Source organism: Lepidochelys olivacea (genome assembly GCF_965140295.1).
Source record: "Lepidochelys olivacea isolate rLepOli2 genome assembly, chromosome: 1".
NCBI lineage: Eukaryota > Metazoa > Chordata > Testudines > Cheloniidae > Lepidochelys > Lepidochelys olivacea.
This window is the reverse complement of record NC_140411.1, coordinates 244,599,717-244,623,844: the sequence shown is the minus strand read 5'-3', so window position 1 is coordinate 244,623,844 and position 24,128 is coordinate 244,599,717. Positions and strand designations below refer to the sequence as shown.

At 47.1% G+C, this 24,128-nt stretch overlaps 1 protein-coding gene across 1 annotated transcript in view; it reads left to right on the top strand.

The window, feature by feature from the left end:
- Positions 1–24,128, top strand: part of IQSEC3 (IQ motif and Sec7 domain ArfGEF 3) — a 125,462-nt gene that overhangs the window by 61,748 nt on the left and 39,586 nt on the right. Inside the window, exon 3 of the mRNA XM_084637350.1 lies at positions 19,713–20,001. Within this exon, the coding sequence (XP_084493476.1) occupies positions 19,713–20,001 (289 nt within the window). The remainder of the gene's footprint in view (positions 1–19,712; positions 20,002–24,128) is intronic.

The window sequence follows — 24,128 nt, the reverse complement described above, 5'->3', positions numbered from 1 at the left end:
TACGAGGAAGTGAAGTCTGTGGAGATTGCTGTGCTAGAGACAGTTTGGCCTCTCACCTGCAGCTTTGGAAAGATAAAACTATGGGTCATGTGCCTTGTTTGGCCAGATTGAGACCCCTTTTAGTCTGGGTTTTCAGTGTTCATGACCCTGGCCTTTGGGCCCCTCCCCCTCCCCACTCTACCTCATTTCTAATGTGTTTGTGGCTTTTTTTGGCTTAGTTTTTAGTCATTTGTGGTTATGTCTACGCTGCAAAAAAGACCCACAGCTGGCCAAGTCAGCTGACTCAGGCTCTGGCTGTGGGGTTATTAATTTGCCATGTAGATGTTTGGGCTTGGGCTGGAGCCCAGGCTGTGGGACCTTCCCACCTCACAGGGTCTCAGAACCTGGGCTCCAGTCTGAGCCCGAATATCTATACTGCAACATTATAGCCCCACAGCCCAGGCCCCGTGAACCTGACTCAGCTGACTCAGGCCAGCTGTGGGTCTTTTATTGCAGGGTAGACCCTGTCTCCCTGGCCTACATGGCTTAGTCACTCCCAGGAGGTCTTAAACTCTATGGTTACTTGCTGTGTGCCTAACCCCACAGCCCTTCTCATTAACCCATCAACTCCCTACAATGCAGGCAAAGACATCACAAGCCATGACACCCAGAATGCCTTGGACTCTCTTGCTGTTTGTAGTAATGCTGGGTAAACACAGAATTCCTGCCTCCAGATCTGCCAGGTGAATGTAGGCAGAAGAAATTATTCCGTAATCATTTGTTTGAAAGTGTCTCAGCATTTGTCATGTTGAAGTCTGCACTTGAGCTCAACCCATGGAGCTTGGATCTAGGTCAGCGTCCAAACTTCCCCAACGAACTTCACAGTCTGTGCTCCTGATTAAGCCCTTTTATACAGCTTTCTGCCTGTATCATGCCATTGACCATGCCTGTCTTAGCTTATCATGGTCTACCTGGTACTCAGTCTCCCTCCTTCCTTCTCAGAGAGCCAGTCTCCCTCTCAGCTCTGGGTGCTACAACCCACTGCAGCTTCCTCATGGCTTGGCCATCATGCTGAGGAAGTATATTCCCTGGAAAGATGATGAAGTTCTGAAAAGTTCCCAGGCATACTGTGGCATTGCTAAGCCAGTGACACAAAGGCCAGCCGGGTGTGAGGAATGACTCTCCTCTATGGGCAATCCAAGTTTGGGTCCTGAGCTCAGTGTCTTACCCCTCCCCAGCACCTGCCTTCAGGCTGCCAGCAACGTTGATGCAATATGTCCATCCAGTCCATGAGGATAAGAAAGCACCTCATGTCACTGTCATCAAGGGCTCTCCTCCCATAGCTGATCCCCAGAACAGTATTGATGGGCTCCAGAGCTCCATGGCTAGAAGGAAGGTGGGTTTCCATGACTCAGAACCTTGAGGATGATGGAAAGGAAGTAAATGGAAAGGAAAATAGGTGGGGGGATCTTATAGGGACCCCTCTTCCCTGCCTAATAACGCATAGCCCCCACACCTGTCCCTCCATGAGAGAAGCTTGTGCATGGAGAATAAAGATGGTTTGAACCTCTCCAGCTTTATAGAGGCCAGAAACAGATACAGACTTGTCCGCTTTTCAATTAGCAATCCTTAAATGTAGGCTGTGTCTCAGTGTCTGTATCACGTGACAGTGTGGTCCCAACAGTGTGGTGCTGTTGTCTATTAGATAACCCAGGTTGGTTTTTTTCCCCCCTTTTTGTCCAAGATCAGACATTTCCCTAAATGAGATCAATCCTGTCAGAACTGATGCTGCTAATAACCATCAGCCGTCTAGTTTTAATTAGAGTTTGCTTCATTAATGCCTTGACTCCTCTCTGCGCAGCAGATTAAATAATGTACTTGCAGCTCATTTACACAAGCTCCCAAACTGCAGGCCTGAGCTGAAATCCTTTAATTAAACAGCCCGGCTGATCCCTGCTGCTGCCTCGGCTCATCAGTCTAAGCCGATTAAAGAGAACAGGGACTAATAACGAGCATAAACAGGGCAGTGACTCTTGTCTCTTCAAGGGACTTTGGAGACTCCAGTGGTGGTTGGGCCACTGACTTCTCTCCTGTAGGGAACCTGGGCTCAGTCCTAACTACCACATGGCAGGACCTACAGAAGTGGCAAGGTTCTTATTGCAGTGGGAAGGGTTACAAGCCAAAGGCATCACCAGCCCGTGGGGGCTACAGAAACTGTCCTGCTCTCCTGGGACAGTAGGAAGGAAATACCAGATGGGTGGCTGGGAATGGGGCAGTGGGAGGGTAACCCGAGTCAGTGAGCAAAGGAGATGAAGGTAAGACCCGGCACCTAGAACAAAGGGAGGCATGACACCAAGCCATCAGAGCAGAGACAGGGTGGCAGGAGGGTACCAGCAAGTATTCAGTGCAGGGATGGTGCAGCTGGAGGGTAACTTTGGGACCCCAGAATAGGTGGAGGGTGGCAAGAGAGTAACACTGGGCAATAAGCACTGGGACAAAACAGCAGGAGGGCAACACCTGGCAGTAGAAGCACCTGTCTCTGTGTGTTTTGTGGTGATGTTTGTTATCTGTTGTCATGGTGTGGTTTCCCCTCTCCTCTTCTCTGCAAAGCTGACTCTCTCTTTGTTGCCCATCCATCAGGAAAGGCTTTGAAATGCCGGTGGGTGGGAACTGATTGAGAGAAGGTCAGTGTCTAACTCCTCAACAGAGACCAACTGAACGAGGCACTTTCAGTTGCTCCTGCTCTTCCTCATCTGATTCAGAGCACTGTCAGCCACAAGCAAAATGGAGTCTCTGGAGGGCTATGGCTCCCAGCACTTCTAGATGCAACAGCTCACCTTGCTTTCTGACGGGGGGGGGCTGTGCTAGGGATCACCAGGATCAGCTTTGAAGACTAAAGAAGCTCTCACAGAGGTGGCATTGGCAGACAGATCTGTACTCTGAGGTTGTGTCTGGGATACCCAGGTCCAGTGTGTAGAATCAGAGTCAGGAGAGTGGCACCAGCAGCCAGTCTCACACTGTGGGGCTGTACTAAGGATACCCAGATACAGGTTACAGTGGAAAGGATTAGATTGTAGCTGAGATTATAGGGCAGAGACCATCTTTTGTTCTGTGTCTGTGCAGCATCTAGCACAAAGGGGTCCTAGTCCGTGCCTGGGGCTGCTAAGCACTATTGCAAGGCAAATAATAAATAATGATGATGATACAGGAAACTTCATGGGGGAGATATGCAGATCCAGGGCTAGCCTAGGTCAGCCCCAGAGCACAGGAGACTTCACGGAGTAGGCACTGACAACCTGCCCTGCTCTTTTCCTGAGTGCTGCTTAGACTCTGATTTGACCAAACCCCATAATTTCATGAGGCGACTGCTCTTTTCGTGCTGGCTTCTGCTGTTAACAGCAGAGTTTCATTCTCGGGATTTGAATAGCCCAGTAATTGCATCCCTGCTTATCCCAGTCTCACACAGTGGAGTCTGGCGTCCCAGAACAATGACCTTAAAATGTGTCCAGCAGCAACCCATCTCTAATGGGATTACACACCATTTGCTTTTGTGAGAGGTAATGGGACTAAGATGAGAAAGATTTGTTTCTATTAGAGTAATGAGAGGAAATGCTGGAATCACAATTGGAGGGAACAGCGTGTTCATTCACTTGCCTTTCCCGGGCTTTTTGGAGGCTGCCTCAGGCTCCCCCCACAGAGCTGCAGAGCAAATAAGGAGAAAAATCAACTGTACCAGTGATGGGAAGAGTTCTACAAAATATGTTAAGACGCTCAGGTGGAATTGCTGTAGCAATGAACTTTGGGTTTGTACTGGAGATAGGCACAACCCTATCCAGTTCCTAAGCAGAATGGATGGGATCCCACATATCTTTATGTGGGCGGGAGGGGATTGGATCCCAGCTGGGTTTATGGGCAAGGGAGGCAACTTTCAGCTGTCTGTGGGGATGGGGGGAGAGGGGATGGGATCTGAGTTGGTTTTGGAAGGGAGAAAGGCAGTAGGATGAGCACGGTCTCTGGTGGGATAGGAAGGGGCTGGGAACTGAACTATCTGTGGGAAGGGTAGGGGAGCTGTGCCTATGGGATCTGCATGTACTAGTTTCCTTCTGAGATTTAATTTTCCCTCTATAACGTGCTGCTTAGAGCAGGGTTGAAATGTGAGCAGAGCAACTTCACAATTACAGAGCAATTAAATCCTAACTCAATACAGTTGAGACTTCAAACAGCTGCATACTCATTCCTAAAGTGCCTGCTGGATTAGTCACTGCCACAGCCTGGCTGCTGCTTGGAATCTCAGCACCAATTACCAGTGAGGAAATGAGCCTTTGGTCTCATCTCCAGGTCAGCCTCTCCTGCAGCCATTGTGAAATTCCCTCTTGCCATGTCTCTGAACTGCTAAGAGTTTAACATACATTAATGGAAGATGGAAGCGATCCCATGTGCGTGGCACCCTGTGGCCATGTGCAGAGGAGTAACAAGTGGATGTTGGACAAATACCTCAAGGTCTCAGGCCTCTGGCCAGCAGAAACATGGCCTCTCATGCAGCAATGCACTCCTCCAGGCAGCCTGAGCAGATGTGGCAATGAGCAGGTGTCTTGGGCAGCAGTGGGAAGAGGGTGGTTCCTTAATTCTGATCCCCCTTTATCCTGGAAGGTTATTTGCCATCACCTCTTTCTGTGTCTTCACGCAACCTATTTCTGTCGTGCTTGTATTACTTCTCTTCACAGGAAGAAAAAGACCTCTGTAAATTTTGAAAGGCATTAACACAAGAGAACTGTAAATACTCACATGATCACTGTTGTCTCAGTGGCATGCCCCCTACCTGTGATCACACTATTGTATCCCAGAGGCCCTCTCATTATTCCATCGTACTTTGCTTCGTAAAATGCACCCACCACTTTGCCCCGAGCCAACTTAGGTTTTGCCCCAGTCACTCGAAATTGCCTCGTAGAAGACTCTAGCAGCACCTCTAGTTTGGACTGGATGTGTGATGCTCTCTAAGGCTGGAGCCACTGAAGTAAATGGGAATTGAATCATTCCCTGGTCCAGGCATCCTCCACTCTATGCCTCACGGAGACACCTTTCTACAAGACTTGGAGCGAGGAAGGGAATGATGAAGATTCTGAATATGTTTTTAATGGGCCCAAATCCATCCCAGATGTAACTCCACTGAGTTACATGAGGGTTGATTTTGGTCCATTATGTTTATAGTTGTGAAAGGCTGGCTAATGCCTTACAGAAAACACTGTAACAGTATCGTATGTAGAAAGAATTCTGCCAGCTTTTTGGCTGATGGGATTGATAATAGGGTATGGAGCCTTGCACCTTAAGGTCACTGATTCCACCCAGCTTGGGTTTGCTGTGAACGATGGCTGTTATCCTCTGGTGGCTGTTCTCTAGCCCACGCGATGGTAGTTCCAGTCTGTAATCTAGGGGCTCTATTGCCCTTCCACAAATCAGCATCACAGCTGTCACTAATTGGCCCCCTTGCTAACCGTGTTAAACAGGGAGCTCCGAGATTGCATAGATTATGGAGACTGACTATCCACCTAATTTGTAGAGTTTGGCTCCTCCAGGTCAGGGTGGAAGCGGCGTGGAGACAGCTTGCACTTCCACTGTCCATGTTATACCAGTCCTGAGGACTGGGAACTTCAGCATCTGAGGCTTTTAATCTGGCTCATTTCTCCCCAACTAAATGTATACACAACATTATTTTAAAACAGAAATGAGAGAAGTTTCAGCAACAATTCTGCTTCACTAGCACGTCTTGTTTGCACTCTTTTCTTCTCATTTCTTTCCCTTATTGAGGTCACCCGCATGAAGAGAGGATTTTTGTTTCTGAGCAGCTCATCTATTTCTTATTTTTTCCTCCCTGTAGACCTAATAATCTTCTGTTTGAGGCATAGCAATTGCTGCTATGGGGATGCCATAAACAGAGAGGGATGGGGCTGCAGAGTTCAGCTATCGAGTAAAACATCCCCCCGACTCAGTGATGCCTGGGATTTGGTTTCAGCCCATTGCAGAGATATAGGCCAGGTGTGATGTTTGGTTCCAGCTTTGAAGTCACCCAGAATTTAGATGTGTTCAGATACTGGTTTCTGAAATTGCTTAGCAGTGATAGAGACAGAAGTTGGCCATAATATTCTGAGCATATCAGGATCCAGATCTGGACCATTCCAAAACTTTAGGCTTGCTCTAACCTAGGATTTTGGCCCATCTCTACAAACACAGGATGATAATGATTATACCATAGAGGGTGAACGGCAGCAGGAGCAGGTAAACTCCTAAGGAACAGAGACTCTGCTTTAATACTGATGTTCTTAATAACAAAGGGCTTAAACCAGGTAGCTGCTGAGCATCTGTAATGCCCATTGAGGTCAATGGGAGTGACGGGCATTCTGTAGCTCACAGATTCAGGCCCAAAGATAAAGGAGGGGCGAGGGAAGAAGTGGAGATTCAAGGCACACATGGAAACATATGGGATTATCAAACATAGGAGGAATTATTTATATAAAGAAGAATTTTTAAATGTCATTTTCCACCAGACACCAGCCGCTCTTTGGGGTTTCTTATAAGGGATGATTGTTATTCATTAGGAAATTATTCTGAAAATAGGAGCTGCTCACTTTGAAGGCAGCAGCAGAAACAGCAGGGGTGCTCTAAGCACAAAACCACAGTAGCTCTGTTTGTTAATGGGGATTTGGTGGGACTGAACCGTTGACTAAAGGCCGTAAGTGGGCAGCTTCCTGTTCCTGCCTCCCAGCAGCAGGTGCAGCAGCCATTTCCCTCCAGCTTGCCTCAGGAATCTGCTCCCAGCCTTCAGGTGAGGGGAAGGAACTGCAGAACTGCTGAGCATTTGAGCATCCTCCCGAAGGTTTGCCCTCCATCCACTCCTTCCAGTGGGAAGAAGGCAGGAGATAGGGTCCAAAGGAAACCAAATCTAAGCCTCACACTGTAGATTCTGAAAAATACACATCAGACAGAGCCTGCATTTTGTGGTCAGCTCGCTCTGAGAACTGAGGCTGGTAGAGTCACAAACAACTCCACGGCTCGGCATTTCACCAGAGTTAATCTTTCCTGCTCTTCTATTTCTATGTTTACTCCGTTGCATATTCAGGTCCTGCCATAGGGAAACCGAGACATGGGGTGGGGAGCACCCTGATCATCTCTTCCCACATGGAACAGAGTAGGCTGTTTGTTATGTTCATGATGGTAGCAATGACATTGGGAGAGGATCAGTCACAGCTGATCCCCAGTTTGATGTAACCTCCACAGGCTACAGGTTCATGGTTATAACACTGGAAGAGGATGCTGGGGAGCTCAGTCCTGGTTTGGGGGTGATCTTGGTGTTCTACTTCGTTGTATGCAGCTGATTCTCTTGAGCGCAAAAAGTGGTACTGATAGAGAGGGCAAGGAGGCAGAGAGGAACAGAAAGAAAGAATGGCATGAAAGAGAAAAGGAATCAGAAAGAGAACAAGAGCGAGAGAGAAAGCATATTTGAGAGAGAACGGAATAGGACCTTTGGGCCAGGATATTCCTATTTATACTGGTGTAAATCTGGAATAACAGCAGTGAATGTCTGAGCTTTTATTAGCAGATTTGCATGCAGTAAAATATCAGCACAAGCACCCGAATGGCCCTTTATCCTTCCCCGCGTAGCAGTGCATGCTTTCCTCACCAGCAGAAGAGGGTGTATCTGTGGGCCCATATTTCTACTCATCCCCCTGTGAAGCACGCCCTGTGTTCAAATTGAAATCAGCTGTCTTGAAAGAGCGCAGCTGTGCGCCGAAGCCCCTTCCCCCATTCCTTTTTCTACCAAGGCTCTCAGATCCTGTAGGAAGAGATAAAAAGCTCAGGCCTGACAGACTGAAAGGGGAGCACATCACAGGGCAACTAAGAGCTGTCTCGTGGATCTCTTTAAACAGCCAGCAAAGAGCGGGAGGCTTTGCCCGTCAGAACCGTCTGTCTGCCACCATGTCAGTCTGTGAGCAGCAGGTGAGCATGGAGCCACTCTTTTCTCTCTGGCAATGAACACTCTGACCAGGGGAGATTTGCAAAGGCACAAACGGGAGTTCAAATTCAGTGGGATTTCGGCACCCAACTCCCTTTGAAAAGTCCCAGCCATAGTGGCAAAACGATCCTCACTATGAAACCTGCTGCTGGAGCGGAGGGAGCTGGTGATGATGGGATAAAGGTGGCAGTGAGCAGGGTCTTGTGGGCAGCGTGGAAAGGAGGAGGATAGAGATCTCACAGGCAATGACCATGACAAGATAGTGAGAGGAGCACATGCTGCTGGGGCGCCTTCTCAGCTCCAGTCAGCACACTCACTGGAATCTTGACAGGTTTCAGAGTAACAGCCGTGTTAGTCTGTATTCGCAAAAAGAAAAGGAGTACTTGTGGCACCTTAGAGACTAACCAATTTATTTGAGCATGAGCTTTCGTGAGCTACAGCTCACTTCATCGGATGCATACCGTGGAAACTGCAGCAGACTTTATATACACACAGAGAATATGAAACAATACCTCCTCCCACCCCACTGCCCTGCTAGTAATAGCTTATCTAAAGTGATCATCAACTTGGGCCATTTCCAGCACAAATCCAGGTTTTCTCACCCTCCACCCCCCCCCCCCCACAAATTCACTCTCCTGCTGGTGATAGCCCATCCAAAGTGCAGGAAATGGCCCAACTTGATTATCATGCACATTGTGTAAAGAGTTGTCACTTTGGATGGGCTATCACCAGCAGGAGAGTGAATTTGTGTGGGGGGGTGGAGGGTGAGAAAACCTGGATTTGTGCTGGAAATGGCCCAACCTGATGATCACTTTAGATAAGCTATTACCAGCAGGACAGTGGGCTGGGAGGAGGTATTGTTTCATATTCTCTGTGTGTATATAAAGTCTGCTGCAGTTTCCACGGTATGCATCCGATGAAGTGAGCTGTAGCTCACGAAAGCTCATGCTCAAATAAATTGGTTAGTCGCTAAGGTCCACAAGTACTCCTTTTCTTTTCACTGGAATCTAAGAGCATATAAGCTTTACACATTCTTGCCACTCCTCCGCTCTTTCCTGGGCACTGTACACGTTTACTTTGCATTATGCTGCTTGGAGAGAATGTTGTGGAAATTTTAAATGCCAGTGGCACAGAGGTGATGAAGAGGAGAAGGACTGGGGTAATATTGATCAAGCTGGGGATGACTGGAGATACCAAGACCATAGGTAAAAATGAAACTGATGAGGTTTGTAGTGGGGATAATGAGAGGGGGTGGAGGAGATGGTGTTTAAATGGAGGCCAATGAGATAATATTTTACATTTATATAGCACGTTTCATCCCAAAGCACTTTACAAACCAGCCTATAGATGCATGTAATAATACTGAAATGCAGCTCCCTCTGGTGTGGTGCACAAGAGCCAGTAGCATGTTTGCTGCACAAAAGCGAGGGGACGTTTAGCTCAGATACGGGGGTAGATTCTTAGGCCCCTTCTACCCTATGACCAAATTTTTCAAACCTGGGGAGGTATAAAATTAGGCTACTACATCCACATTTCGGCACCTAAATAAAAAATGGCCCCAATTTTCAGAAATGGAGAGTGCCTACAAGTCTCACTGAAGTCTGTGGGTGCTAGAGTTGGTCTGCACTTCTGCGCATATGGCCACATTTACTTTGGTACTTACACTGGGCACCACCTTGGAAAATGCTTGCTGGTAACTTTTCACTGATCTTGACTCCAGCTAGCGACGTGGTTGTCTATAAGTAAGGATTGTATCCACATGCCACATGGACAGCTGTGTTAGTCACTGTGGCAGCAGCCATGTGTCACCCTTGCCAGTGGCCTAGGATGGCACACTGTGATCTTCCTGTGAACATGCTGATGTTATGAGTTCATTTTGCTGGGTGGATGGCACCCCCACAAGTGTGCCTGCCTGTGTGACTGGTCCTTTTCCCTCACATCTCTCTGTAGGGTTGGACACCCTGGAGAGCATTGCCCCATGCGTTGCTAGTTCTGCTTTGTGTTCAGGTCCTTTGGGCACTGTAGCCATATGGGGCAGGTGCCCAGAATTTCCCAGAAGGCACTAATATCACAGTGTGCCCAAAAATGGTTGGCACATTACTCTATTGAGAAAAATGCTGGTATGGGGGCACCACTCAACAGGATTAGATGAGCATGTTATGAGCTGGTTTCAAAAACAGAGTGGTACTTACAGGGCCAGATCCTCCCCTGGTGAGAATCAGCAAATCTCCAGTGAGTGATGCCAATTTACACTGATCCTTAGTATAGAAGTGCCTCTAGATCTTTGCTGTCAATATAAAATCCTGTCTTTTTATGATCCCACCTGCAAGGTCCCTGTACAACAAACTACAGAATGGAATTGATTTATCTGCCTCAGAAAGATGAAAGACTGAGGTTACATTGAATCTGAAGGCCCTACATGTCTAGATATGACAAACTAGAGGCATAGGCTACTGAGCCACCTTGTCCACCATTCTAGTGAAGAGAGCTAGAAGAGGGGATAAAGACTCAGTGAAGGGCAGTGACCTAGAAAGGATAAAAGTGTGTAGAAGGCAAAGATGGTGAGGCTGGGTTGGAGGTGGCCGTGACACACATAATTGTGAGGAAGGGGAATAGGGCATTGTTCCCGCTGCCCAGGCTAGTGATTGTGACAGTGATGGAGAAGTTGAGGTGGGGAAGTTCTAATCTGAAAGCTTCTATCCTGGTCTCTTTGTACAACGGGCCAAACCAAAATGCTGGATCTGACTTCTCTGGAACTTTGGGTAAATCCTACTCTGGATCTGAACTTCATCTCTCAGGCAGGTTGCTGGTAACTGGGATACGTTTGTTGGGGAGACCACATTGCTCCTGCTGTTGAGGGTATTTGAGCTTCTTTCTCCTGAGGTTAACACAAAGGACAGTTAGTCATTGGGGATTGCTGTCAGAACTGCATGGACAGTGCTGCATTGACTACAGAGGAGGAAATATGTGAGGCCAGAAACAAAGCCAACGTGTCTTACTATCTCTGAAACTTGAGGCGTTCTGTGAGGCAGGTTCATTCATTGCTTTCAATGCTAACTTGTGGGTGTTTTCTAAGAGGGATACCATAGTCTCTGGGAGGCCATAGTCAATATCAGAGCTTAGCCCAACAGGGTGAAAAGGGTACAGTCCAAAAGGGTACAGATTACTCCTACTGTGCTGTACCATGCACCTGGCAGTGACCAGCTCCACAAAATCCACGAGTCATGCAAGTTCTTCTGATACAGTTTGTGGGTAGATGAAATTTGGGGGAACTCAGGTGTTCCTTCTCCACACAGGTCCTGCTGGCTCCCAACCCTGAACTCATCTGATCTTAACAGTGAAATTCTATCTTCTGCTTGATTGCATAGGCAGGCTTTTGTCAGCAAATTTGGTGATGTTCAAACCTGCCTTAGGGACAAGGAGCCAAGAGATCTGAGTTGAAGTGGCAGAAAGACTGCTTCTGAGAAGCCAAGTTTCCCTTTCCTGGGGCGCTGAGCGGCCAGTTACACTAATGCAGGCTGCCATCTGCTTTTTCCTCCTCTAAAAGGTCATGTTTACCAAACATTGCAGAAGAGGGGTCTGGGGTTAAAGTAAAAGTAATTAAACCCTGAAGAGAATGAGACTCCCTCCTCCTCAATGTTCACTTGGCGTTTTTCACACCACATTGGTATGTGCAGGTGGCGTGCGAGATGTAGCCACGCATAATCTACTCTGCAGTGACAAGCTGCAGGATCTCCTCCTTCATCTAACCCACAAAGACAGGGCGGAAATGCAGAGACTATGGCATCCAGGGCATAAACACAGTGGGCGGCTGAAAGAGATGCTGCAGTTCCATAGGCTGAGCCCCATGTTCCAGAGGAGGGTGAAGTAGGAGTCACTGATGGAAGAAAGAAAGAGGAGAGAGAAACTATCCAGCTGGGATCCAGAAATACCACTGAACAGACATAAGAACCTCAATGAAAATTCCTGAGTAATGACACATGTGACATATTGCCACCCACGTGTGACATATTCCCACATGCTAACATTCAGATACACATGTGACCTACTCCCACCATCCCTTTACTTACTAGGGGAGAGCCACCTCTCCAAGGCTGGTGGTTTTGCAAATCTTTTGAACTGTTCATTGGGTTTATAAATCTAGCCTCAGCTGTGAACTTTTTACATGTCATTTTTCATGGGCAATTCCATTCTTTTTGAAAAAAGGAAAGCGTGTGTCCTGCATATGGGAGAGAAGAAATGCAGAGAACTTAGGCTGGCACAAGTGAGTGGACTCTACAACAGACTGATACTGGACTAAATTTAACTGATCATGCTCAGTTTTGCCAAAAGAGTCAGGACATTCGGGACAGGGTTTAAAAAGGGGTCTGTCTTGGCCAAAACAGGACGTATGGTCACCCTATGCTATGAAACTGGATCCATAGACAAATGTTGTTGCTTGGAGGCCTGATTCTCCACTGCCTTTCATGTCATTTACACTAGTGAAAAATGGGTGCGAATCATTACCATTCTGACCAAGGAGCATTTTACACCTACTTTGAAATGGTGTAAATCCCTGCACCTCGTGCAGGGCAATAGAGAATTAGGTCTGGAGCCTCTACTAAAAGCTGCTGTGTAATGTTTCCAAAGCAGAGTGGCAGCGGCTGTGTTCCACCTCACTGGTGGCTGTATTTTGGATTGACAAGTGATTCTGACATACTCTATGGAGATCCTGGTGTTAGCACTGAAGCATATAAGGAAGGGTATCTAATTTAGCATCTGGGCGCTCAGTCAGGCAATTAGCATAGGTTCACATTTGGAAGATTATCTTTGCAACCATAAGGACTAGAAACTTGCTTTAAAAATAATAAGAGCTTAGATTCTGGAGCACCATTCCGTGGCAATGGGCTGGATTATGCGACAGCCTCAGAATCGCATAGTACATGGTGTCCTGTTTAAGACAATTTCAATACCAAACTATGGAACCTGAGTGCTCTAACTTGGGCAAACAGGGATCCCACGGGATGAGAGGCACCACATAAAGTTATGATATTCTCTAGCTATATCACAAAGACCCCTTCTGATAATGTTTAAGTGATGCTGTCCAGTTCAATCTATTGGAAAGGATGTGAAATGTAATTAATTTCAAATATATTTGCTGTATTGTTAAATATATTTTACAGGTATGTGCTATAGATTTTGTTAAAACATATAACACAAGTAAGGAGAGGTTCTGATCTCAGTTACCTTGCTCTAAACCAGGAGTGATGCCACTGGTGTAAAACTAGTGTGAGAAGAGAATCAGACTCTATTGACTTGAAGAGGGTTATATAGATGTAAATGAGATCAGAATTTGGCTTCTATTTTTGTCTCTGTTGGAGGATAATATCTAAGAAAGCTAAAAATCTGTTGGCATGGGAAATACCCACCAAGAGGACAAGTCCTTGCGTAACTAGCTGGTGCTTTGTTCTATATCATTGTCAATATGCTCTGGGAGAAGTGTGCTGCGGAGTCACCCCCGAATCCCAGCTTACAAACTCCTTAGCAGTAAGTCTGCTGAGCTCAGACACCCAATACTCCATCTCAGCACATCAAGAGTCTCCAAACCCTGAAAAAAAAATCTCATAATATGTTGCCAATCCTGCCTGAGCCATTTTTCACTGTGTTTTGATCAACAAATTCACCATATGCCAGGGATGTCCTCAGGGAAGACTGAGATGGAGGAAACTGAAAAAGCATTTTGGACTGTGCTCAACTAAGCAGTTGTTTTCAGGGAGGAAAGAGGAGGCAGGGGAAAGTGCTGATGTGTCTTGAGAGAGAAGATAGATTCTTGCAGACATAGAGTCCATGTTCCCTGCTCCTGGCTCTTGCTAGCAACATTTTTTATAGTTCTGCATATGGCCCTAAGGATTTTGATTCTGTAGCCTTCGAAGGCTTTGAAATCTTACCCACACCTCAGACCATAATAATACTGAATACTTACAGTATTTCAAAGCTTTGTATAAACAGTAACTAATGGATCCTCTTAACAGCTTTGTGAGATAGGTTCAAGGAGGAGCATGGTCAGTCAAGCAGCCTTATTCTCTTGACTAGTCTTTGCCTGAGCACAGAGCATAAACCTAAGTTACTGAGCTTTAATACCTTGAAGGAAGGTTTGTAAGTCACACACCCAAAACAGTCATCCGGAGTCATTAGTGGGGTGACATGAAACCACAAAAAGAAGAGAGTTCCAATTGTTTCTCTCCAGCACTCCATCCTCCCCACCCAACTATGTAGTGTGTATCCATCCCTACCACTCTCTCTGGTCTTAGCCATTTGTTTGCTATAATTTATTGTAGGAAAGCTAAGGCAAAGAGATGGGTCTTGCACTTTGACCTGCAGTGAGTTATGTAGCCATGGTATGGTGGTTGAGGAAGCCAACTCTAAAAAGCCTTACTCTTGTGGAGAGCTGCATTGTTCCAGAGTTGGGTAGGTCTCATGGAAAAGTCCTGGCCCTGGAGCAGTGGTGGTCACCATGTACCTCATAATCAGTTCTTTGAGAGCTTTGAAGATTAGCACCATTACCTTGAACAGGATCTGGTTTTCAACAAGGAGCCAGTGTAGTATCTGGAGTGCCCAGGGGATGTGCTCCCACTTACTGGTGTAGATTATCTGCATTTGAATATATTTCAGGGGTTGCCTGTTCCTTCCCCAGTAATAGAGCATCACAGTGCTCATATCTGGTGGTCTTGAAAACATGGATCACCAAGGCCAGGTCTATGTCAGTAAATCTGTCAGTATTAGGCACAGTCTCATGCCCAGCTGCAAATGGAAGAAGATATTTCTATCAGCAATGGCTATTTGGGCCTCTAGTCTCAGTGAGGAGTGCCAGAGGACCCCGAGGCAACGTGCCATTTTGATGATCTGAGAACTAAAGAGAAATGGCGGTTGTTCCAGCACACCGACAACACAGTGCACTCCAGAACATTGGCGTGGCAGTTCCATACAAACCTGAAAGGCAAGAACCACCTGTGATGTGTCTGGTACTCATTTCCATTTGAAGGGTTTGGGAGTCGCTAACCTTCATTTATCATTTTGCAATTCAGAGACTGCTAGTAGCAAGAGAGAAAAGGAAGCCTTAAAAAAAAAAAATACCTGAGCAGTCCTCCTTTTCCTCTGTCACCTCCCTCCAGTCTTCCCTCTGTTTTTCCCCTTCACAGAAATTCAGAAGAACTTCAAGGAAACACCCAAAAAAGCACAGGTATTTCTCCACATACAGAAGCTAAAGTTTGGAGACCTCATTTGTTTATGCAGCACACTGACAAGAAAGTTTATTAGTGCATCAAAGGGGTAGATCCAAATGAGGTTGTAGCACCATCCTCCCCTCTCCAAGGAGACACCCACATTCAATTCTAGAACACTGATGTTCCTGCTTCGCGACGTGTGTCATGTTAGACCAGCAATAGTATTTAATCTAAATGACCAGAGTCCTGTTTTCTATATCCATCAACTTCATCAGCAATCTTAATTTTAGGACAACTTTAGCAACTGACTTCTGTCTACAAGAGTGGATACATGGTTAGCAGCATAATAGCAGGCAGGAACTATCTGAAACATTAAGCAGGTGTCTTCTCTACAACAACCAAATTCTATTAGTAGTAACCAACAGAGCTAGTGTTTTTAGATCATAAAAGTCACATAGGAACATCCAGAAATAACGAAACAGCTGAATTGGTTGACTCAGTTTTATATCTGGATGCAAGTGATCATGCATCTACCAAATGGATCCCAAAGCACTTTACAAAGTTTTCCTAACGTATTGTACAAGCCACATATAATCCCTCTGCCCATCATGCAAGAATAGCATGGGGTGAAATACAGATTTCATTAATAGTACATAACAATTTTACCCAGCACTTTAAAACAGCAAGTAAAGAATTCAGATGACAATTGAAATGATAGGGGTAATTTAGGGATGCAGAACGTAATTAACATAGTTGGAATTTGTCCAGGGCACTGGGGTTCGCACTTAGCCTCTACATGGAATTTTTTATGATTACAAGCAGTTAGAAAAATTGTATTTTCGTCTCATCCAAGAAGCAGCACATTCAAGAGCTCTGTACCCTGTAGCACCACAGACACTGGTTCCATACTGACTTTGGGAGCAGGGCCATGAACTGAATCGTCTAATAAGAACACCACTTCCTGCAGCAGGTCTAGAGGTCTCCCATGTAGTACTGTCTGGCCCTAGCTCAGTTTAGTTTAGGAAGATAGAAGATCACACCTTGAGATAGTGTGCCTGTAGGTGAGGCCACCCTAAAGCTCTCTGGAAAGCACTTTTCTTTTTCACAGGTTTCGTACACTTTCCAGGTGAAACTCCAGTTTGCACCCAGTCAGATCTCCAGGATAGGAGCTAAGGATCAGAAACAACATAGAAAAGTGGTAGTTTGTTTTTGATTTCAATATCTGTTTGAATCATAAGAAGTTAGGTTTCCCATGTGGGGACTTAATCCGTTTCCAGCGAGAAAGGACTGGGAATAGCCCCCCACCCTCATGTAATTACTTTACAAGGGACTCTTGCATGGGAGCAAACTGAAAGAAAAGAACATAGTAGCAGGAGCAGCTGCGACTGAAATGCTGCAGGTGAGGTTGCATCACAAGTGCCATTCCAGCCCCATTTTCTATTGCTCCCACCCCTCGGAAGCTGACATAGTGAGCTGAAATTCCCCAGCCTTGGTCTCTTGCCTGAAGGTGGAGTCTGTTTTTTGGTTTGTTTTTTACATCTGAGCAAAAACAGTTCAGCCTTTTCCCCATAAAAGGAATGTAGAAAAAGACCCCCCCCCCACCGTAGAAGGGATGTTTGCAACCATTTTCTGAACAACTCGATAGCCAGGCACAGTAGGGGGTTGCAAAGTTTATATTTAGCATGGAATTAGCTCTCACTGAGAAATGCCTTTGAGTGCTCCACTGAACTGTGGTTTTTATTTGACCGAGTTACGACCCTTAGAAAATTTCGTGCTGCACAGGCACTTTACATCATGTATGGGAGTTTTCACTGAGCTCAGAAAGTGCGCCACTAAAGGCAATATTGCAGGGGCAGGTGCGGCTAGGTGAGGCCCTGATCCTGCAAAGACGTAGCATGTGCTTGACTTTACACATAGTAAGTAGCACCCATTGAAATCAATGGTATTTCTCACATACGTCACGTTAAGCATGTGCATGAGTTTTTGCAGGCGTAGGCCCTTAATTATGCAGTGAGAAGTGTACTGAAAGTACAATGATGTTTAAGAGGGCTGCTGAACATTTTGGGTCTGATTCAACACTCACTTGCTCAGCAGGAATCCTTCCATTGAGTTTGAGATCACGTCCTTTGTAAGCTTGGCAAGTGGGAACCTCAGACCTGATGCATTGTAGCCTGTGTGCAGCTCCAGGAGAGAACTCTCTCCTCCGGCCCTCCTATGGGTGAAGGACAGAGTGTTCTGGTGTCCAGCCACTGTTGCCAATTAGTTGCATGCCCGCAGAGCTGCAAAGGCCTGGAAAGCGATGCTTCCTGTGTTTGCCCCTCTTCGTTGTCTTTTAACCAACCAACAAACAAAAAACACCTCTAGGAAATTCCACCAAGTAAGTTACATTACCAGACCAACGATGTTCAAGTTGTTTGGGTAAGCATTCCAAGTCAGTTCAAGTCACACACACGGTCTTAACTCTGCCCGTTTGTAACACAGTTAATATTTTTATTTAGATTTATATGAACAAGCGCCTCTCCATTAAATTTTGACTTTTAAAAAAAGATTTATAATGTCCTACTCCCTCAACCAGCCCCCTAACAAACAATAGCTCAGCGAAACATGGCGCCTTGGTAGCACTGCGTGTTGCTCTCTCACACAGATTCCAGACTCCGCCAGACAAACAGAGGCCGCGAGAGCCACTCATTTGAAAAGTGCCCCGTAAACCAAATTTATGCAACATACTACAGATTAAGTATAACCCCATAGAGTAATGGGCCCTGATCCTGCAGACACTTACACACGTGCTTAACTTTACTACCATGGATAGCTGTGTTGAAATCAGTGGGGCTGCTGTGGTAGTAAAGGGTAGCACATGCTTAGTGTTTGCAGGATCAGGGCCATAATGAATATTTTCTGGCACCCAGAGGCCTGCTATGCTCTCCGGGAAGTCAGTGTTCTAGTCGACTGTCCGGGCTCTGAACTGCAGTAGAGGAAGTCTGAACCTCAGTGACCTTGATTCAGCAAAGCGCTTAGGTCAGTGCTTAAATGACCTGCTGAATCGGTGCCTAGTTGCACAGCTAAGTGAGCTTTGTGACCCAGTGACCCAGTCCTGCTCCCATTGAAGTAAATGGGAAATTAAACCTATGGTCACTTGGTCATCCCTAGAACTGTACAGTGAAAAAGGCTACACTGCTGGATCAAAAGAAAATGGATAGTACATGGATGCTGATACAATTATTAAAATATACACCAGAAGGGAAGAGAAGTTAAGATAGAACAAGTCTGACATTAAAGATACCCTGGGCCTATATAAGGATTCAAATACGAGAGGTACTCAAGAATCAAGTCAAATAATAGAATATACTTCACATGCATATCTATGAGCGTTGAGAAAATGGCATTCCCGGACCAGATTCGGATCTCAATTAAATCAGAATAATTCCATTGCAGTCAATGGAGTTACAACATATTGACATCAGTGCAACAGAGATCAGAATGTGATCAGGTTGGTCTGTACATTCATGTAAATCACGAGTAACTCCATGTGGTCATTGGAATGACACTGGTGTAGTACTGAAGAGGAGAATCAGATTCAGTAATTCAGAAAGTTCCCCTGAGGATGAAAGTCTCTGTTTGATTTCAGAAAACACTTAGCAAGCAAGGTTAGCAACTGAACATCTCCAGAGGACCAGACACACACAGACCCCATACTGTCCAACAGCACCTTTCAGCTGCCTTAGAATGCACTGTTAATGGGCACTGGTTTTATACCATTATCCCTTTGCCCAGAAGATGTAGCTGTGAGGGAAGAAGGGTGTGATCCTCTCGACATTGGGAACCATCAGTGCAGGAGTCTTCTCTGTGGGCCAGGATGGGACGGTTTCCTTTTTAGAAGCCCTGGAGGTCACTTGCTAATGTTTTGTTCTATAGGTTTATTTTAGTGTTTCTGGATCCCAGGGCTGCCAGATCGCCTTGGTGCCTCCTTATGGTCTATGGCTCTGGTCGTGAAGCCAATGGCTTCTCCATGAGATTCAGCCACCTGTGTTTCATTTCTTTGTACCCTTAAAATCTCCAGAGGGAAGTTAAAGCAAGTTCCTTGGATCCTTGGGATCCAGTCTCCAAAATCAAATGTGACCCCAAACATAGCAGTCAGTCAGTTAGTAAGCGGTAGGCACAAAAGTGATGTCTGTTGGATAACCGCCTGTAGCTAGGACAAGATCCAGGAAAGAGGCGATGCATCCTTCTCCCAGGACACTCTCCTCAGCCCCTGAAGTTATATCCCAGCATGATCTGGGAAGGCAGACAGGCTGCAGCTGGAGTCACATGATTCTGGCTTGGCTGGTGTGTGTGGCGCACCCTACTGGCTCTCTGGGTGGGCGGGGCCAGTGTTTTTGCTGGGTCAAAGTACGGTGTTGATCCACTCCCTGCTCCCACCCTGCGGCCCAGGCTCCCTGGACATTTGACATGAAGATCAGTTAATGAGGGTAGACAATCCAAAAACCAAATAAAAAAAGAGAAACGTTGCGTTTTGTTCACAGTGACGATTCCTGCGGTTCCACCAGCAAGAAACCCCGGTGTGAAACGGAGGATCCGAAGGAGGCCGGCAGACACAGTGGCCAGGAAGGCAGGTCCGACACCCTGACGCTAAAAGCCCAGCATGCAGAGCGGCAGGAGGAGCAGGCAGCGGGGTGCTCCCCTCTGGTGCAGAAGCCCAGCCTCCATCACACGGGTTCCCCAGTGAGAGTGCAGCGCAGCAAAGGGACGGCCACGTGTTCCCATGCAGCTGCCTCCGATTATGAGCTCTCTCTTGACCTAAAGAATAAACAGGTACAGCGGCTTCCTCCTCAGGCTACGGGAGAGGGGGATGGGAAGGGTGGGGCCACATTCACGCCACGGGGGGCCATTTCTCTGTGAATGTGCTAGCCTAGTTTCTGTGACCATACTGTGCCCTCTCCACAGACCAGGCCTAGCCCCTACATTGTGCAGGGACTATAGAGGAAGGAACATGTGCGGGCCTCATCTAGCTTCCTCCTGCCTGGCCAGGACATCACCTCACCTAAACCCCTTGGGCTCTGCTGCCCCCCTTCCCCCTCCACATTCCACAGTTCAGAATGGACCCAGCTACTCAAACCTGACTTTAGCTTTAGAGAGGGCTTGCAGGCAGTGGAGGGCTGCAGAGCCCCCCAGGAAATGTTGTGAGCACATGCTGCTATAGGCAGCCCAGAAGATCAGGGTCTCTCCTTGTTCAGGGGGAGAAGCACGCCCTGGGGAGTTCTGAGAGCAGGGGGGTACCTTTTATCCAGAGGCGTTTCCACAGCTCTGTTCTGCCTTCACATAGAGCCTTTGGACTGTCAGTTCTTTGGGGCAGGGACTGTCTTTATTTGGGTCCTGTACAGTGCCAAGCACATTGTCAGTGTATCACTAGCAGCAGCAGCAGCAGTATGGTGATGGATGCTCTTGCGATAGGCAGACTTACCAGACTGAGAGAAGACGACTCTCACAAATCAGCAGCCTTTTTGTCTACGCCCATGGCTCTAGCCTAGCTCCAGAGTTCAGCCCAGTCACATCTAGCTGCATCTCCACATCTTCCTCTCAGCAGGGGATGCTGGGGTCCCACCTCGTAGCCAGTGAGAAGAAACGTCGCCCCTCACACGCACTGTGTCGCTGCCAATTAAAACACGGCAGATTTGCTATTAAAAAAACCCCACTCTAAGAGGACCGTTTCTGTCCTTTTCATGGGATGCAGCTCAACTGGAGGCTGCTTCGTGCACAGGCCCTGCAGACCAGGAGGCTGAACAAGTGGCAGTGACACACTCTGCCTGGATTATGCTCAGCAGTTGAAGGATGATTTTTAAGCAGTGATGGGCAAATTGTTTCAGCTTCAGAAGCAGTTGCAGAGGGACCTTTCTCCCTCTCCTCCCAGGAGCCGTTTAGAAAATGAAAGTCGACTCTAACCAGGTTCACACCCAAGGAGTGGCTGCAGGGAGTACTTTCTTCCAATTCACACAAGATGCTTCTTGCGCCCCCAAGCAGAAAGGTCCAATTAATGACCTACCCAAATACCGAGCAGCAAAAAGGACTTGGGTCTCTGGGTCTTTATGGAGAGTTGTATTTACAACTCTAGCTGTGTTTCACAGTGGGCAAGGGAAAGACAGATGATAACTAACAAGCTTCACCAACAAACATGGCATATACTTGTGGTGGTCCTCCGCTTGTGTAGATTGGCATAGCCCTGTTCAAGTCATGAAACTTCATTGATTTATACCAGTTGAGCATCTGGACCATGATCTCTTAATTCTAAATCCATTTAACCATGGGCTCCCAAACACTGCTTTTCGAGCATAGCCCAAACCAGCCCTGGAGGGATCTGAGACAGAGGGAGAGCCTATCCCCATATTCATTCAAGTCTGGTTCCTCTCAGCACTGACCTTCCATGGACCTTAGGCCTGCCATAGGCAGAGACACCTTTCCCCACGGTGAGGGAGATTGCAGGATCCATGTTCATTCTGTTCTTGGCTTTCCTTAGTGGTCCCTACTCCTGTCCTGGAGGAGGCGCTTTTCCTGGAATAAGGAAGATATCAATTCAGGCCAGATTCGGCCACTCTCACTCACCCTGAGTAGTGCCTTACTCCATGAGTCATCCCACTGATTTCAATGAGACTTCCTGTCTGGTAAGGCACTACTCAGTGCAAGTATAGATGGCAGAACTGGGCCCTCAGAGGTTGATTTTCTCACACTGCCACAACAATCCACCTAATCATAGCATCTTCATGCTCTACTTTAGTTTTGTTACTTATTTCAAAATGATGGAAGAGGGCGCCTCACAGTACCTCAAGCCCTGTTTAGCTTTCGGGAGATGATTGCATGTACGCTACAAAGGAAAATACCTATTGGCAGCATAATGCCCCAAGTTGGAGAAGTAGGAGATGGTGCCTGTCCAGGATATAAAGCAGAGCACCTGCAGCAGCACCGTGCCTCCTGATGCCATGCTGGCGTGTTGATGAATGGATCGTGCCCAGCAATGAAGGCTGGCTGCCTGCCTCTGAGGGCACAGCTCTCTATACCATGAGATGGAGCATGTTGGGTTATTTGGGGCAGCAGCAAGCCCCTTAAGACCACAATGGGATGTGGGATGATGTAGTTAGCTCAGGTGCTGAAGCATGGTATGTCATCAGCTGACTTTGCACTGGGCTGGGAAATGGAGCATGTCCAAAGTATGAAGGGCAGCATCTCCACTAGCACATCACCCCCTCTAATGCCACACCAAGCGATGGGAGATGGAGCATGCCCTGTGTATGAAGAACAACACCCCATCACCACAGGGCCCCTTAATACAATGTTGTCCATTCATTGTGAGGGGCTGCTGGTGCTTAGTAGAAAAGGATCTGGGAGTGGGGGATGCAGGCAGAACACTAGTAAGAAAGGCACTTTAGGGGTTCCCAGCTTTCTTTTCTTTTTTTTACATCAGATATATTATCCTGCCCTGGGCAGCTAAAATGCAGTCACTGGGCCTGATTCTCCTTTCACTACCACTGTTGTAAAATAGGGAGTAACTCCTTGGACACCAGCGGGGAAAACTGCTATAAGTGATATCAACATCAGGCCCATTGCTTCTGGGGAGGTGGTGTATTTGTGTTTGCCTGAACATGCTGTAGGCAACACTCCCGCAGGGGTTGTATCTCAAATACATTGCCATCTAGGCCGGGCACTGGGGTTTGCCTGGGGCTGGGCTTGTAAAAACTCCCATCTCTGCACAATCCCTCCTGGCTAGAGAGATTTCCCAGGTGTTTCTGATTTAGCCACAGGGCCTGAATCAGGACTGGGTGCTTGCCTTGAGGGCCAGAAATGTATTAAGCTAATTATTCTTTTTAATTCCTCCCTCCTGCTTTTCAATTCCTTTGGCACTGGCTGCAGGATCACTCCCCAGAGAAGAATAGTTCTAAGAAGGCAATTACTTGTGATTCACAGGGCTTATGAGAAGTGAGAGAAAGCCAATCATGTCTGCCCTTTCTCACCTCCCAAGTGGAAAGAGAAGGTTCTTCCAACAAGCCAGACATACATCTCCATAAGCTCCTGCTGCTGTGGAGTGCTAATGGATGCCCTTTCCCCCTTGCTAGAGGAGGGGAATGGGCCCCTGGCTGTGTCAAATCCTTAAATCGGTCCAGTGGCAAATGTGAATACTGCAGACTTCAGGAAATCACTGAGCTGCAGGCTCCTGAAGTGGGGGGGGGGGGTAGGGAGGGAGGGAGAGAGAGAGAGATTTAGTCCAATTGAAGTGGAGTGGCAGCACGGCCCAGTGGGCAAGGTGCAGAACTGGGAGTCAGGAGACTTGGGGTATATTCCTGGTTTTGCTACACAACTCATATGACCGTGTGTAAGTCTCCGTGTCTCAATTTCCCCATCTGCAAAATGGGGCTCATGATACGGATCCTCCTTTGTAAAGCCCTTTGGGCTCCTTGGGTAGAAAGTTCTGTGAAAGTGCTCAGTATTCTGATAGCTTGGCCTGCATTTGAGAGCGCTTCGCAGGGCCTTTAGGAAGCAGCGTAGATTGGGAATACCCTTTACCGTTAATTTCCCTAACAGCTTGTAGGGGTTTATAGAGTGCCAGGCATTGCAGTAACTGGGGTGCCAGTGGCCCATGCTTTTGAGCTCTTAGACAGCTCCCGCCTCTCCCACTGAGAACCAATGCCATCAAACTCTGCTATTCAGAAACTGGCCTCTGCTTGGCAGGAATCTGCCTTTTATTTCAGATCAGCAATTACATCTCATCCTGGCCTCTAATAAGGACGGAGCATATGAGATTTACACTTCCCAAATGGCTGTCACCTCCTTGGAAACCTTGGATAACTTCCAGGCTGCTGCTTCCCCTGGTTCTGCTGGGTTTTGTACTTTATTATTATCCCTTCTCTCAAATAGCTGCTTCCCCCATTCCCCTCCCCCACAACAGGACTAGC